Source organism: Oenanthe melanoleuca, chromosome 1, assembly GCF_029582105.1.
Source record: "Oenanthe melanoleuca isolate GR-GAL-2019-014 chromosome 1, OMel1.0, whole genome shotgun sequence".
Lineage (NCBI taxonomy): Eukaryota > Metazoa > Chordata > Aves > Passeriformes > Muscicapidae > Oenanthe > Oenanthe melanoleuca.
The window spans coordinates 86,830,547-86,847,949 of record NC_079333.1 but is presented as its reverse complement, the minus strand read 5'-3'; the positions used below and the strand labels follow the sequence as shown (position 1 = coordinate 86,847,949).

General features: G+C 42.7%; 1 protein-coding gene and 1 long non-coding RNA gene across 3 annotated transcripts; both read left to right on the top strand.

Moving 5' to 3' along the window:
* The first annotated feature begins 897 nt into the window (after positions 1-897).
* Positions 898-8,917, top strand: LOC130249673 (coagulation factor X-like). Of its 2 annotated transcripts, none has more exons than XM_056484676.1 (7): positions 898-1,124; positions 1,717-1,839; positions 3,307-3,420; positions 3,971-4,111; positions 5,696-5,946; positions 6,748-6,865; positions 7,653-8,917. In XM_056484676.1, the coding sequence occupies exons 2-7, from the start codon at positions 1,764-1,766 to the stop codon at positions 8,192-8,194; spliced, it is 1,242 nt and encodes a 413-aa protein (XP_056340651.1). In that variant the 5' UTR covers positions 898-1,124; positions 1,717-1,763; the 3' UTR covers positions 8,195-8,917. The 2 variants fall into 2 exon arrangements, with proteins under 2 accessions (XP_056340651.1, XP_056340640.1); XM_056484665.1 differs by having other exon boundaries at positions 1,714-1,839.
* Positions 8,918-10,999: 2,082 nt separating this feature from the next.
* On the top strand, positions 11,000-13,664 carry LOC130259183 (uncharacterized). Its single transcript, XR_008841590.1, has 3 exons — positions 11,000-11,119; positions 12,697-12,776; positions 13,578-13,664. It is a non-coding gene; the product is annotated as an uncharacterized LOC130259183 (long non-coding RNA).
* The last annotated feature ends 3,739 nt before the right edge of the window (positions 13,665-17,403 follow it).

Below are 17,403 nucleotides of genomic sequence, written 5' to 3'. Positions count from 1 at the left end.
TTCCTCCTGGCAAGCAGACATGGCTGGCTTAGGCCAAAGCTGGCATGTACCAAGGATGGTGGACAGAGAGGCTCTAAGCCAGTGCTTAGGCTTCTTCTGTCTTCAGGGAAAAGCCAGTCCTGAGCCTCAAGGGAAGAAAAGAAGGATGGTAAGTAAGCCCTGTGACTAGAGAAGCCCTGCAGTGGATTTTCCCAGGAAGGCAGTGAAGTCTCTGATGCCAGTTGTCTTCCAGAATGGGAGATGTAAGCAGCTGTCAGGTGTGCAGCATGATGGGGACTGCCCTAAGGAGCCAATGTGGACACGGTGACCTTTGTTATGGTATCCTACAGTATGGGAGAAAACAACACTGCAGCAGGCTCAGTGTCCAATGGGAAGCAACTTTCCAGATAGCTTCTTCCCTGGAGCCTTGGCCAACGTGCCAAAATTATAGTGGAGGTCAACTTGTTCCCCTGTTGGCTCAGTAGGCTGGGCTGGGAGACCTTGGCAGCCTTTCCAGGTGAGCAGCAGAAGCAGAGTGTCACAGTTAGGATCATGCCTTTGTGCCCTGCACTAGCATGGTAAGAACAAGCTCCCTGATGCAGGTGACTCAGCTGGCAGGATTGTCTTCCACAGCCTGCTTCCCAGACCACAATGTCCTGTCAAGAGCTGTCCCCTTGGAGTGGTTTGAACAGGAGAAAACAGCACATAAAAGCCAGAACCCCCTGTCTTATGTTACAATATAAGATTACCCACCATCTTCATAAGCTATTAAAACCAGGCAGGGCAGTGTTCCTTATCTCCCTCATGACTCATCCCAGCTAACTCCAAGGGTTATCTTCTGTTAATGGGCCATTGAGTCTCATTGCCTGGCTGATACAATTACATCATCCCTTTGTGGGATGCTCCACCCAGGGGGAGGAACTAAGCATTCCTACCTGGATATAGTCTGAGGTTTGGAGTGCCACAGTCAGCCTTATCCACTGAATTCCCAGAGGACAAGAGCTCCATAACCACCACTGGACCTTCAGAGAAAGATCAAGCCCTTCTACAGGACCACTGCTTCAACAGAACATCTATCACTTCAAGAGAATTGCAGCCACCATTTAATTGGACTACTACCAATACCCTGACCAACAGGGTGTCAGGTTGTATTCTGACTCTGTCAGTGTTTCTGTATTATTGCATTTATTGTAATTTTCCTGTTAAATTGTATTTCTGACTTGGGATATTCCGCTGGCTCGCTTTCAAAGAATAACACCCCCCAGCATTCACAATAAAATGGAAACTGATGAATCTGGGGAATTATTCTCTGTTCTAGTGCTTGTGATGGAGCTGGTGGGTTACATCTTTGCAATGTGCTCACCAAGATCTGCAAACTTGATGCCCTGATTCAATCCTCACTTCTGGGGTGCCTTCCTGCTTTGGTCCAGCCTACAGCAGACACAAAGCTCTGGTTCTGGTTGTTCTGCCTTCCTTGGGCCACGGGCAAGAGCCACATCACTTACTCTAGCTCCTTGCTACCTGCATAGTCCAGCTGCTTTAGAGAGGCTTTGCCAAAATTTCTAGAGGGAGCTGCTCTGCCATCACTAAGCTCTCTGGTTGCCTTTGCTGCAGCACACTCACTTTTTTGTGTCTTAACGCTGTGCCATGGTGACATTGAGTGCAGACTTTGCTCTCAGAGGTTTTGTTTTCTCATGAGTGAGTGACCTTTGCTCTGTGGTGTTTCTGATTTAGCAGCTGCCCCAGTGCCCTGCAGAGAGAGCAGTGACTGATGCACAGTGAGCATGGGCACGGCAGGTCATCGTGGGACAAAGTGGCTGCTTCCCGTTGTCCTCCTTTTCCTTCAGATGAGGCAGACAGGTAGATTGTTTGCTTTAACTTGGCTTTGTGCTGCTTTGTCTGAACCATGCAGGTAGCTGTCAATATTTTTGCTTTGCAGGGCAGGGGACATGAGTAGCTCTGCTGTCTCTGCCTTGCTTCCCTTTGCCAGCTGCAGTGGAATGATATCCAGGGCTGAGGCACGAGGGGAATTCCATTCTGGACTGGCAGTTGTGTCAGTGTAAATAATTATTGGGTCAGTGTGTTGATATGTAGTGTTTTCAAATGCTCAGAACAATTAATGGCCTATTCTTTACCTTCTCAAGATGTGATAATTAAATAATCCTTACTATCCATTTATAAACTTCTGAGGGACAAGATGCTGCCCACAATATTTAACTTTGCAGGGGAGAACAAGAACTCTACCCCATATGTAGCTGTGATTTTCCAATTTGCCTCATAAACGTCACAGGTATACTTGGTAAAATAAATTGTCCCACTTATTCTGGCCTGACTCCAAACAGGAGCAGAACAGGTGGCAGAATTTAGAAATTTGAAATCTGTCTTCTCTAAAGCAATGGATTATTAAGCAAGTGTCACTTTTCTGAATATCCTGCTTCTTGTATGAAACAATGCATCCCAGAGAACGTGTGAGAGGGAAACACATTTTTTGCACAGGAGCACTAAAAGTGAAAGACCATGTCAATGAGCATGAGAAGGAATGAGGTGGGAGAGAGAGCTGCTACATTAAATGTGTGTCCAAATGTAGATTTACCTCCCTGTCCTCCATGTAACTGAGTTTATGAGATATGTGTGGCTGGGGCCTTGGAGTCAGGTCAGCCAGTTGTATCCAGGACAGGAATAAAAGTTGTGGAACTGGAGATGCCAGCATAGATGTGGGCAGCATGAGGTAAGAGGTAATAACTTCAAGCTCAAGATCGTACCTCAGTGGATACAGTGGGAAAATTCTGGTGCTTTAAGCAGTTAAGAACAGAAGTTTGGCCTGCTTGTGTGAATTTAGCAGGGTTTTGCATAGTTAGGGGGTTTATTAGCTTCTGTTTAATATGCCAGTATCTGTGTCTTTAAATTAACAACTCTGCAGGAAGAGACAAGCAGAAGGCCTGAGATGACATTTAAGGAAATATAAGTTGCTGGTTATTAGCCAGTAGTTGCAATGTGGTTATGTCCTGTCTGGTTTTACAGGATTCACTGTAAGTTATGTAGACTGACCACTATGTATTACTTTATCTTCCCACAAAAAAAGCCTTGTCTACAAGAATACAGTGGCCACCAAGAAAAGATTGCAAAGCTGAGGATGTGTTAATGAAATCATTGCAAGTTTGAAATCATTGCATTTATGCTGTTAGTTCCATCTAGAACGTGGCAACTCACAAAACATGTATTTTAAAATGAAGGATGAAAGATGGCATAAGAAAACTAAGGGCTCTTCCGTGTTGACTGAAGATGTTTGCACACTACAATAATTTGGGCTTTGGTTTGTTTTTGTAGATGGGAACCAATGCAGTTCAAATCCTTGTCACTATGGTGGCCAGTGTAAAGATGGAATCGGTTCCTACACTTGCACATGCTTGGATGGTTATCAAGGCAAGAACTGTGAATTTGGTAAGTTTCAGCTTTAGAGAACTGTGATGGTGAACTTCCCAGGCAGCTTTGCAACGGAGCATGTTTTGCATGGAAATCCTTCCTGGGGCTGCCACCATGACCTTGCCACGGGAGGAAATATCATTAGCCCAGAAGTAAGAGTGGGAGTGTGGAACTGAGGTTCAGTCAGAGGACCGAGGGGAGTGATGAGGAATTGAGATTTTAGGGCAGGAAGGAGAAATCATGTGAGGATTTACACAGTTATGTTCTCTGTTAGTGCTTCGTTCATTCTTCTCCTGACAGTTTGTCTCTGCTTTTCTGAGCTCACCATGCCCTGGCCACTGGGCCCAGTCAGACTTGGCAAGTATATCTGGTGTGCTGGATGCAGCTGCTTTGTAAGGCACAAGCTGATGTTCAGCACTCACATCAGTTATTCCTGAAAAGTGCTTCAGGTGCTTGGCAGGTGGAGACACAGATCCTGTTTTAAGAGTGTGCTTTGTTTTGGAGAACTTCCAGATCTTCTGTGAAGTCAGTGTTTATGTGCAGTTTTTCTCCCACTGTTCTTTTCTAGTCATCCCAAAGTTCTGCAGAATAAACAACGGGGACTGTGAGCAGTTCTGCAGCGTCCGGAGAGATGGACGGAAGGATGTGGTGTGCTCCTGTGCAGATGGCTATGCTCTGGCAGAGGATGGCAAGCACTGTGTTGCAACAGGTACAAAGCCATGTGATAAACCAATAGCAGTGGGGAGACTTGGTTCACAGTTAAGGGATGGCTTGGTTTACACTTAGAAGGATGTCTTTTGAAGCACCAGTATCTTACATGACATAGAATCAATATTGAGGCCAACTGCTTTGTATTTCCCAAGCTTTCCGTTTGTGAGGTGCTGTGATGGAGTGGATCAAAATCTAGGTGATGTTCAACCCTTTGCAGGGTACATCTCCGTGAGGCCTGTCAGAGTAAATTCTACTGTTAACAGAGAATTAAACATTGTAGAATCAGAGAATATCCTGTTTTGAAAAGAATCCTCAATGATTGTCAAAGTCCAACTCCTGGTTTATTACTAGATTACCTCAAAAATAACTTCATGTGTCTGAAAGTGTTTTCCAGGCACTTCTTGAACTCTGTCAGGCTTGGAGCCTTGATTACTTCCCTAGGGAACTTGTTTGAGTGCCCAACCACCCTCTTGGTGAAGAACCTTTTCATAATATCCAGACTAAATCTCCCCTGACACAACTTCTGCCATTCTCTCAGGTTTCTTCATGGAAAGGCCTGTCCAGCAATGGAATGGACTGCCCAGGGAAGTGGTGGGGTCAGCATCCATGGATATTTTCATGTAACAGCCGAATGTGACACTTAAGGCTATAGTCTGATTAACAAAGTGGTGATCTGTCAAAGTTTGAATTCAATGATCTTGGAGGTCTTTTTCAACCTAAAGGACTCTGTGATACCATGTCCTATCTCTGGTCACCACAGAGAAGAGATCAGTGCCTGCCCCTCCTCTTCCCCTCAGGAGAAAATTGTAGACCACAGTGAGGTCTCCCCTCTGTCTCCTCTTCTCCAGGCTGAACAGACCAAGTGACCTCAGCTGCTCCTCACACAGCTTCCCCTCAAAGCCCTGCACCATCTTTATTGCCCTCATTTGGGTGCTCTCTAAGAGCTTTATTCCCTTCTTAAATTTAGATGCCAAAAACTGTAAAAGGGACTCAAGGTGAGGCCACGCTGAGAAGTGATCACAGTAGGATCTTTGCTAAAACATTTACAGGCCTTATGAAAGAGCAGCTCACAAAAAAAATTATACTTTAGATTGCACTTAACCTTATCAGTTTGTAACTGAAGAGATTGGATAATTATGATTAGTACTATGTACATATGTACAATTTTGCTGTACTTCAAAATACCACAGATGAGGGAGAAGTCAACCATTTAGAGACCGGGTCAAGTTTTATATACTTTATAGCTAATAGCAAATTGCTGTCATTTGCCATATTATTCCTAAAATAAAGCACTTCACAGGAGCTAAATGAATCTATCAATGTAAATAATTGGAGATGATGTATTAAATTTTAAATACTGTTAAAATATGATTGCGAGACAGAAGCTGAAGGGAGGCCTCACAATGTGAAAATAGCACTCGTTTTTCAAACTGTATGGTCTTACTTCTTAGATGCATGTGCTAAGGTGTTGCTATTGTCTGGAAAATGAGGAAGTAGGACTATAAATTGTAAGATGGTATTTCCAAGGAGTTTGTTCTTGTTCTGGTGTGTCTCTCTAATATTAATGTTCTTCTCTTTACAGTAAAATACCCTTGTGGAAAAGTTTTTGTGGCAAGGAGAAAAAGGTTTGTTCTTTCAACTGTTGACTACAGCAATGGAAGAAGGGATCAAGGAGACTCTCCTGCAAATGAAATGAGTGCAGAGAAGAACTTTGCAATTACTACAGAAAGCCCAACCCCTCCACCTGACAACAGAACAAGAGGCAGGAATCCTTATGCCACTACCAGGATAGTTGGTGGGGATGATTGTCGTCCTGGCCAATGCCCATGGCAGGTGAATGGAGGGGGTTGTGCCCTGCATGTGGGCAGAATGTCTCTGAGGGAAGATGAGCAGTGGCTCCTTCCAGCTGGCTGCCTTCTGAATGTGACCCATGTCGTGTGCCAGTGGCAGGAGATGTGGCTGAGCTGTGTGACCCTGGGCACTTGGATGTGCTGTTCTGCAAACTGCAGCCTCACGGTGTCAAAAGAAAAGGCTTTGTGCCATTTTAGATGGAACTGCCTACCCTATCCCCAGAGAGGACTTTTGGATCATGCTGGTGTCCCAGGATGTTTTTGCAGCTTATATTTTGGTTCTGTCAGAGACCATGCACTCAGGCAGAACACCTGAGAGTAGGGTGAAAAAGCAGATAAAGCCAGTGTTTTGCTTTACCTAGACAACCTCATGTCTCAGTTCTACTCTTGAGTTTGAGCCAAACTCTTGAGCCATGTGAGCCAAAATGAATTCCTGCATTTGGGACATTCTTTGGGGGGTGAGTCCAAGGGATGGGGTGATCCAGACTCTGCACTCTGCCTGCTCACTCAGTCAGTGCCTGAGGGACATTGCTCAGCACTGGGAGTGAGGTAATGAGGAAGCCAAATGTTAGCTTCACATAAAGACAATTGAGAGTCTGTAGCACTAGAAGTCAACCTGTGGCCTCTGCACCTGGGAGTGCAATACTAGGAGAGACCTGGAGGGCCAGGCACATGTTGCAGTGAGAAGAATCTCTGTAGTGTGCAGAGAAATCAGTTAGCTCCTTACAGCTCATTGACATTAAACTGCACTTCTTCCTTCTGCCCTTACCTTTTTGCTTCCCAGGCTGTTCTGTTAAACGAGGAAGGAGAAGAGTTTTGTGGTGGAACTATTCTGAATGAAAATTTTATACTTACTGCAGCTCACTGCATAAACCAATCCAAAGAAATCAAAGTTGTTGTTGGTGAGTGATTATTTCTTTTCCTCCTCTGAGGTGGGACTATCTGTTGTGCCTAACCTTCTATGCCTTAAATCTCCTGTGACATGTACTCATGATTTATTAAGGTTTGTCACCTTTTTTGCTCTTCTTTATAATTTCTTGTTATTGTGGACATCCTGCTTTGTAACAGCGGGAGCAGCTGACGTGGAAGGTGACAATGGTGCCTTTCTTTCTTCTCTGCCAGCTAGCAGGAATTGATTACAGATACAAATATTCTAGAAATTTTGGCTATCAATATATTCAGCAGAGCAGTGCTTCTGCAGGAATCTCATCATTCCTGGCACTTCAGAATCATCCAGATTTCTTCCTGCAGGAACCCTCAGTAAAGCTATGCCTCATTGAATAGAGCACAGAGGAACAAACTCAGATTTATCAGTGCTTCCCTTTTGAGCCAGGACACAGGATCAACACAGCTTCACCTTTGCAGTGTTTTAGCCCAGACCTTGTTCTCTTCTCTAAGCCAGGCTCAAGCTCCTGTAAGTGCTTCCACACAAAGCTGCATTAGTTTAGCTGAATCATTTTATGTTTGGATGTAAACTGGTACAAAATCTCCATAGCCCAAATGTCAGGACCCAAGCTGATCCAGTTGCAGCTGAGAAATATTGCCATATCAGTTGATAGTTTCCTTCTGTGATCTAAAGTCCTGGGCAAAGTGCTCAGAGTGATTATACTGCTGTGTTCCTCTGTCAAGATTGTTCTTAAATTCTTATCCTTTCTCCATATTAATGACCCATTTAATGTTCTTGTACAGGTGAAGTGGACAGGGAGAAGAAAGAGCAGTCTGAATCGACGCACACTGTGGATAAAATATTTGTTCACTCCAAATTTGATGCGGAGACTTATGATAATGACATTGCGTTATTAAAGCTGAAGGAACCTATCAGGTTTTCAGAGTTCATCATCGCAGCGTGTCTCCCCAAAGCAGATTTTGCTAATGAAGTTCTGATGAACCAAAAGTCTGGGAGGGTTAGTGGCTTTGGGCGTGAATTTGATGATGGAAAACTTCCCAAAAAACTGAAGATGCTTGAACTCCCCTACGTTAACACAACCACTTGCAAGCAATCCACTAACTTCCTGGTAACAGAGAACATGTTCTGTGCTGGTTATGATTCAGAGGAAAAAGATGCTTGCCAAGGAGACAGTGGTGGCCCCCATGTGACCAGATATAAGGATACTTACTTTGTTACTGGAATTGTTAGCTGGGGTGAAGGATGTGCAAGGAAAGGCAAATATGGTATCTATACCAAACTGTCCCGGTTCTTGCGCTGGGTAAGAACAGTCATGAGTGTGTAGTGGTGGTGTGTGCCCTGATGTGCCCTGATCCTTCTTGTTGGCTGTCAAGGTGCAGGATTGGTGATGGAAACTTCCTCTTCTGGCACATCTGCTAAGTTTGTTTTGAGATCTGATTCCTTAAAGTTATGGTCTGCTTCCATTTGTATTATTCCTGGTTCTAAAGCACATCTTTGTGGACTGTGGAGGTGTTTGGAATTGGTTGAAAGAGGGAATTTCCCCGTGCAAATAGGCTGCTGTCTGGTGTCTTTGGCTTCTTTTCATTATTTATCAATATCACTTTGGTTGCTGTCTTTTGTCACAATGTTCCTAACAGAGGCTCCTAAACATGTTCTGAACAGTCACTAATCATGATGAAAGAAGGAAGGGTGCATGTCATTTAATCCTCATATTGCATTCATCTGGCTCAGCAGGCAGTTTGTCCATACTGGATCCACATAGCTTCTACCTGTAGAAGTGTTCAGAAGTTTAAGGGAGAAGGAGATCTTTCATTTGTAATTAAAGAGGGTTTTTTTTTATAAGGATTGTACTTCACTTTAGATTTATCTGTACGTACTTCTCATCAGAAGAATATATGTGTATGGTCACTATTTTGCATATCTTGTTCTGGATTGTGGATGGCTGAGGATTGGAAAGCTCCTTGCAAGTGGATTGTTCTAAATGTTTCTATTAGGTGCATTAGTGTTGTACACCAGCATTTGAAATAAAATATTCTTTCTTTTCTGATCTTGTTTATTTGTTTTGGGTTTTTTTAATAAGCCCAGCTCCATCAGCCTCTATAAATTGTGTGTTCTATCCTTCTAACAATTCTGATGGCTTTTCTAAGGCTCCTCCAATCTCTTATGCTCTGAGGAGCACTGAACTTCATTAGACACCTGCTACATCTCTCTCAGCCTTTAGCTGATACTGGCTCCTTTCACATAGCAGGTGCGGTGGGCAAAGCAGACTGACAAACTCAAAATACAACTCTGCAAACAGGTGGAATTGCTGCAGTCAGCACTAACCATGGGCAGGACACTGAGTGGACAGGTCTGTTACCCCAGCTTGATGGTCTTGACCTGTAGAGCTCCTCAGTGTACTTACTTCAATGTTTACTGAGCAGTGTTTGTTCCCTGAGTTCTCCTGTGCCCTGGATTCCTGTTCAAATCCTTTGTCCCACGGGGTACTGTGTCTTGTGCTCAATCAGTGTGAAAGACCCCTCTTCAAAGGAAAACCTCATGACTGGGTCCTGCCCAAATCCAACTTACATACTCTTGCTAAGGGCTTTCTCCTACTTAAGCAGAGCTTGAGGACAGAAGCAAAACACAGACCGGGCTGTAAAGGTGGTGAGGTCGCTGAAGGCAACACTTCATGTCCATTGCTCTTTCTGTGCCAGCATCTCTGCCATGCTGAGAGAACATGAGTGAAACATCTGTTGGCCTCTGGACCCCTATCTAAGGTCATAAGCAACCCTAGGACATTCTGCAAAAGGAGGAAATTAAAGCACGCTCTTATTTTTTTTGTCATGTAGACAAATGATTTGGGAATTTCACAGATTTCACATAGCAAATTTGAACATACTGGAAAATCCAGGAAAGGAACACAGCACACAGCTGCTGAGCAAGCAGGTGGGTTTTAAGATACTGGAATTCCTCCTGGCAAGCAGACATGGCTGGCTTAGGCCAAAGCTGGCATGTACCTAGGATGGTGGACAGAGAGGCTCTAAGCCAGTGCTCAGGCTTCTTCTGTCTTCAGGGAAAAGCCAGTCCTGAGACTCAAGGGAAGAAAAGAAGGATGGTAAGTAAGTCCTGTGACTAGAGAAGCCCTGCAGTGGATTTTCCCAGGAAGGCAGTGAAGTCTCTGATGCCAGTTGTCTTCCAGAATGGGAGATGTAAGCAGCTGTCAGGTGTGCAGCATGATGGGGACTGCCCTAAGGAGCCAATGTGGACACAGTGACCTTTGTTATGGTATCCTACAGCATGGGAGAAAACAACACTGCAGCAGGGCAGGCTCAGTGTCCAATGGGAAGCAACTTTCCAGATAGCTTCTTCCCTGGAGCCTTGGCCAACGTGCCAAAATTATAGTGGAGGTCAACTTGTTCCCCTGTTGGCTCAGTAGGCTGGGCTGGGAGACCTTGGCAGCCTTTCCAGGTGAGCAGCAGAAGCAGAGTTAGGATCATGCCTTTGTGCCCTGCACTAGCATGGTAAGAACAAGCTCCCTGATGCAGGTGACTCAGCTGGCAGGATTGTCTTCCACAGCCTGCTTCCCAGAACACAATGCCCTGTCAAGAGCTGTCCCCTTGGAGTGGTTTGAACAGGAGAAAACAGCACATAAAAGCCAGAACCCCTCCAAGTTTCATACTAAGATGGAAATTTTTTTCAATTTGGGGAATTGTTCTCTGTTCTAGTGCTTGTGATGGAGCTGGTGGGTTACATCTTTGCAATGTGCTCACCAGGATCTGCAAACTTGATGCCCTGATTCAATCCTCACTTCTGGGGTGCCTTCCTGCTTTGGTCCAGCCTACAGCAGACACAAAGCTCTGGTTCTGGTTGTTCTGCCTTCCTTGGGCCACGGGCAAGAGCCACATCACTTACTCTAGCTCCTTGCTGCCTGCATAGTCCAGCTGCTTTAGAGAGGCTTTGCCAAAATTTCTAGAGGGAGCTGCTCTGCCATCACTAAGCTCTCTGGTTGCCTTTGCTGCAGCACACTCACTTTTTTGTGTCTTAACACTGTGCCATGGTGACATTGAGTGCAGACTTTGCTCTCAGAGGTTTTGTTTTCTCATGAGTGAGTGACCTTTGCTCTGTGGTGTTTCTGATTTAGCAGCTGCCCCAGTGCCCTGCAGAGAGAGCAGTGACTGATGCACAGTGAGCATGGGCACGGCGGGTCATCGTGGGACAATGTGGCTGCTTCCCATTGTCCTCCTTTTCCTTCAGATGAGGCAGACAGGTAGATCGTTTGCTTTAACTTGGCTTTGTGCTGCTTTGTCTGAACCATGCAGGTAGTTGTCAATATTTTTGCTTTGCAGGGCAGGGGACAAGAGTAGCTCTGCTGTCTCTGCCTTGCTTCCCTTTGCCAGCTGCAGTGGAATGATATCCAGGGCTGAGGCACGAGGGGAATTCCATTCTGGACTGGCAGTTGTGTCAGTGTAAATTATTGGGTCAGTGTGTTGATGTGTAGTGTTTTCAAATGCTCAGAACAATTAATGGCCTATTCTTTACGTTCTCAAGGAATGTGATAATAAATAATCTTTACTAACTATTGATAAGCTATTGACAGACATAATGCATATCACAATGTTTAATAGTGTAGAGGGGAAGGACATCCCTACCCCATCACCCACTGTAATTTTGTATGTCTCCACAAAATCTTTGCATCTCCACTTGATAAATCATCCCTCCCCTCCTTCAGGTTGGACCCTGAGATCCAAGTTTATGAATCATATTGCGGACATGATGCATGCCTTGTGCTTTAATTTTCTGTTGTCTGTGCCTGGAGACAACTGGACAAACACCTGAGTCATCACTGTTACAAGAGCTGTGAGTTAGAGTCGGATTTTGACATCCCAGAGATGAGATGGGAGAGGTATTTAGTGGGACACAGGGTGCCCTGTGAGCCTTCAGAATGTTTCAAGGAAAATCTCATATAAATATGTCAAAAACAATTTTGAGTTCACTTATGTGCATTTAGTGTTAAAATATAGACTAGTAGTTGCTTTACAAAACAAAGATGGAAGGTAACTTCTATAAAAGTAGTTGTAAAAATGGCAGAGTTTGTTAATGAAGATAAAGAACAAGAGAATAAAATTAATGTATTTTTTACAGAGAGGCTACTTCTAAAATCACCACAAAACACCTAAGTGTTAAGGCATATATCAAAACTGTCCCAAGGTCAGGAAAGTACAGGACAATTGATTAAAACTGTGATCTTTCATGACCAAACCTTCAAAAGCAAGTGTAAAAGTGCCTATCTCTATATAAAGATAATTGTAAATGTAGTGATATAAAACCAGAAAAGCTGTGGAGTAAATGCAATAAGATAAACATGATGTGAAAATCAAGAGCTGGTCTAAGTATTTGAATAATGAAAGAAAGACTATGAATATTAATCTGTGCCCAATGGAGAAAAAACTCTTTTTTCCTTAAGGTACCAAATAGCTTCCACCCAACAAGGAGGAAAGAAACTGCTGAACTGCACTATTCAGGAAAAAATCACATCAAATTTTTCCAAGGGAAAAATCACATCAATTTTTCCCAAAGACAGAATAACAGGCTGGGTGTCTGCAAAACATGGAGTAAACATCAGGTCTCTCCTTTAAGGGAGGCTTCTAACATCATTTTATCTGGCACTTTTATTGCAAGAGGAACATCTGTAAGTTTGGTGCAAATCTGGTCAAGAAACTGTGCTACTTGATTAAAAGATTATAGCAAGTGCAAATCTCCACACAGGTGGGCCTGAGGACCTCTGACACAGTAACAGGCAAGACAAAAGAGAGTGTTTTCTCATGGCTTTTTTACCTATTCCAGACTGGAAAGACAACCATAATTTGAGATGAGCATTCAGGAAGTCATGGGAAACTGAAGCACTGGTCCAATGTAAATAGAAGGTAATTATGTAAACACAAAAACAAAATTTCACCTTTTGTTCCACTCCACACAAACACAGAAATTTGTAAAATATGTAATAAAAGCAAGACTTCTTTGTTTTCATGAGGATGAACAGCTAGGACAAGAGTAATGAGATCCCATCACTCTAAGGGCTACTCAGATTAGATGTTAGGAAACACTTTTTAGGCATTATAAGGCTCATTAAGGAGTGCGTTCAGCTGTGTGGGTGAGCAGTGGAATCTCATTATGGATTTGTAGGAACAGGTTAGACAACATCTTTAGGACCAGTTTACTTGCTCTTGGACTGTTAGAGCCAGGAAGAGCTCTCTCACTCTGCCTGTGATCTTGCAATACCAGGACTGAGCTAAGGTAGCATGAGCCATATACAGATGGAAAAGGAATATTGCAAGGGTCTACCAAGAGTCCAATACCTCATTTGTTATTGATGCTTTAGGTGTTGATATTTTTTTGCCTCTTACCCACATCCATGTTCATCTTTGCCTCAGTACAATGATTGTTCTGGCAAGCACAGATTGCTTCTTGAACTGCCCTCTGAGAGCTGTTAGTTACAGCTGGGAAACACAGAATAAGATGTAGAATAGTAGCTGTCAACCAAATGTTGACAGCTTACCATTTTTTAAATAATAATACAACTATTGTTATTATTAAGGCCTTTTTTGTATTCCCTAAAGTGGTGGGGTGTTTGCCTAATATTTGTGAGTCAGCTTTTATAAGCTGCTTGTGCTTTTATGAAGTCACCATGAACCTGTAACCTGCCTGTACATTTGTGTCCTTTGCAGTCATACCAAGTGGTGCAAGGTCAACTTGAGAACTGTGAGCAGTTCTGAAAAACTGGAGATGCAGGAATCACATGTTCCTGTGCTGCTGGCTATGTCCTGGGCAATGACAAAACCTGTGTTTCTGCAGGTACAAAGCACATTTATAGTTCATTCTATGAGACACATCACATCTGTACCACATTTAGGAAGTGCTGCTATGTTGCAGTGCCACTGTAGCACAAAGGATAATGTTAATTTTTCAGGCCTTTCACATGGCTTATTTGAGCTGTTGATAACAAATTTAGTAAGATCTTAGCCAGAAGACATGATTTAAGTAACATCAAATTATGCAACTGTGAGGGATGTGTGGCAGCAAAAATAGCTGAAGAAAGTATTCTGTTCAGTTGGGTGTGTTCTCCAGGGGACTGCAAAATCCTGTCCCAGCAGGGAGAAAACCATATCAGAAACTGGTGATTACAGCAGGGCTCAGATTCCTCTTCTCCCAAACACTGAAATGGACCTTTCATGCTGTGGAGGATTTTGTTTGACAGTAACAGGTTAGATTTAATTGATAAGTTGTCTTGATCTAGTGTATTTTATATATGTTAGAAGTCAAATATAAAGTAGAGAGTTACATGGGCAGGTAAGGCTGAGCTGAGGTAGTTAAATTGGTTTAATATTACAACTTTATGCAATTTCCTGTGTTGGCCAAACACTGAAGAATTCCAGATGCCTCATTCAGATATTAGCAATAACTGTTTCGACAGCATGCAGATATTATTCTGGGACTGTTCCATACTTGAAACCTCAAATATATTATTTAATAATGTTGTTTATTAAAAAGTAGTTTATTACACATTCTAGGCACTGAAAAATAGGGTTCTGAGTTATAAAATTTGTATTCAACCTACCAGAGCAAAGCAAAAATTGTAGTTGCCTTAACTCCAATTGCCTGACCATTTAATTCCCAAAGAGACTTCACACAAATTGAGGAAGACCAAATATATATGTGAATTTGTAAATTTTTGTATGCAGAATGACAAAGTTTTAAAAGGCAATAAATATCTATTTTTTGTTTGTCTGACTATATTGCTGTACAAATGAGGAATAATTCTTCAGTGTTGAGTCTTGTCTATCATGAGTGCTGTAGGAATACTCTAACGAAGCCCAAAATGTTTTATCAAATTTTTCATTGAAAGCATTATTCTGATTGAAAAGTTCTGATTTTCTACTTGCTTGGCATTTTGTCAGCCCTCTAAAACCTCTCCAAAGTGGGTATGAATTGCTACAACTTCAGGATACAGGACTGGTCAATTTTATCTGTAGAGCACATTGCCCATATAGAGTGCAAGGAGCTTTGGTCCCTTCTATTATTGAGATTCCTTTGACTTGTTGGTATTGTTTTATTAGCAACTACTTTCATTATCTGACACAGGGATGGTAGTCAGGGAATGGTAAGAGCCATTCCACAGAGTGGAAAAAATACTTGGCCATGCTGAATTTGATATACAAACTTTCAGCAGCAGCACAGTCTTTCTCAAATTGGAGAAACCTATCAATCACGTTTTCTGAGGATGTTGTCCCAGCATGCCTTCCAGAAGGTTTTGCTAGATACATTCTGATGAATTAATTGGAAATGTCAGTAGCTTTAAGAACATGCTTGAATGTGTATGACCAGTCAAAAGTAAGAAAGCATCTCAAATCCTTTATGTGGATAGGGACATCTGTAAACTCACCCTCCATAGCCTGGTCACAGAAAATGTGTTTTGTGCTCATTAGGATAGATGGAAAACATGTCTGCCATGAAGACAGAGAAGATTCCCAGGGAACCCAATGGAAATGGTGTTTGCTTTGTTGCAGGTATCATCAGCTGGGGAGAAGGGTGTGGGAGGTAAGAAATATGGGGTAAACACCCACTTGTTAAATTTCCTACCCTGGGTAAGAAGTGTTTTGATATTTGATAAGTCAAGTTGCCTTGGCCATCAGATCTGATTCCTAAGTAATATTTTCTTCTTTTTTAACATGGTTGCTAAGATTCAGACCATTGGTTCTACATTTCAGTGATGCTATCTATTTATTCATGGGCTAATACCTGGTTTTCAGAAGGTGGGCTTGCACTTCCCAAGCAGCTTGCTGGTTCCAGACATGAGATTTCTTCAAATGGTTCAGGAACCCTTCTGCTTTAGCTGTTATAACCTGGATTTGTTTATTGGAGGCTTTGCCTTTGTGGATAAGCCCACCTCCACTGCAATGAAAGCTGGAATTACCTCAGTGTTTCTGTGGCAGTACATGCTTTACAGAGACAAGCTGCACTAGGATAACATCAAAGCAAGACAGTGTCAGAGTTGGACAGCATTTTAAAAGCCTCTGAAAAAGCTACCTGATTTTCTACATCTATAAACATGTATACAGAAAAAAAAAAAAAAACTTAGAAAATGCGAAACCCACTCATATCTGGAAGAGTCTAATAAACTGTGCATGTCACTGAGTGAAATGAGTTGTTAGATGAAGTTCCTTGAATTGGAAAGGCTTGCTTTCCTCACCAAAATCACTGCTGTTCTGATAGCTTCCTGCTTTCTTTCTGAGATACTTTTTTCACCATATTGATATAATGATTTTGGCTGTCAAATAGTGAATGTATTGCATACCCTAAAAATTACAATATTGTTATATGTTATTATTTATATAAAGTATTGTTTAAATTATTTACAACTGCAAAAAAATTAAATCTGCAAGGGAAACCAATATTTCAAGACTAATAAAAGCCTAACTCTCCTGTCATCTGAACCTAACATCCTCTGTCTACCTTATTTCAATCCAGAGAAAAAAAATTCCTTTTGCATCCAGTTCAGTGACATGTAAAAATTGTAAAGCAATATTGAGATATTTGAGCCTTGACAGAAAAAGTACTCTGTGTTGTACTTCAGAAAGTGCATCAGTATGTATTTTGAAAGAGAGAAGAAAGATGTTACAAATTGGATTGTGGCATAAAATGTGCAATATTTTTCCCATTTTCTACTTTCACCACATCCAGTTTTCAAGGGTGAAAGTCACCATTTGGGGATGTTTTTTATAATGGAATTCGTTGATCAGTTTGAAAGGAATAGAGCAATCAAGTTTGTTCTGCAATGCTCACTGTTTGGTTTTCCTATAAAAACTCACAAACATCGCCTTGGATTCTGTCCCATTTGCATTATTTCCTTGCCATTTTTCTCTGACACGTCCTGAACTTCAGGCTGAAGATGAACTCAATTCAGGAGTGACAGTGCATTGCAGATCATGATGTTCAAGCCACAGAGAGAAGCTCACCCCTGGTGGCTCCCTGACACCACTGCTCCAAAGGATGTAGCCCTGTTTGAATTCCCATGGGACCTCCTTTGAAACCTCTGGTTATAGCTCAGCCCCAAACTCTGGAGAGAGCCAGCCTGATAGAGGGAGCAGTGAGCCATGCTCAGATGTGTCCCAGGGATACAGGGAGGCCATAACACAGGGCTGCCACTTGCTGACCCATTCCCTCATTGCCATCCATCTCTCCCCCCACCAACCCTCCATGACCACTTGTCCCAGTTCTGCAGCACTCCTGGTTTATTCATAATCAATTACAGAGGGCACAGACACCTCTGATGGGCTTTGATTGCTGCCTTTAGCTCAACATGCATTCAGAGGAGTCAGCCATCTGAGCTTCCCCTTCCTCACCTCCCAGCTTGCATTGCCAGGCATGAAAAACCATCATCAACCTCCTCAGATACTCAGCACCAGATAAGAACAAATTCTGTCTGCAGGGACACTTACCACAGCTGCTTAATTGCACAGAGAACTGCAATCCTCACTCAAGACACATAGCAAG

Coding starts and splice junctions, on each gene's coding strand:
- LOC130249673 (XM_056484676.1), top strand. CDS start 1,764: ATGGGCACGGCAGGTCATCGTGGGACAAAGTGGCTGCTTCCCGTTGTC. Junction 3,421..3,970: donor AGGCAAGAACTGTGAATTTG/GTAAGTTTCAGC, acceptor GTTCTTTTCTAG/TCATCCCAAAGTTCTGCAGA. Junction 5,947..6,747: donor CTGGCCAATGCCCATGGCAG/GTGAATGGAGGG, acceptor TTTGCTTCCCAG/GCTGTTCTGTTAAACGAGGA.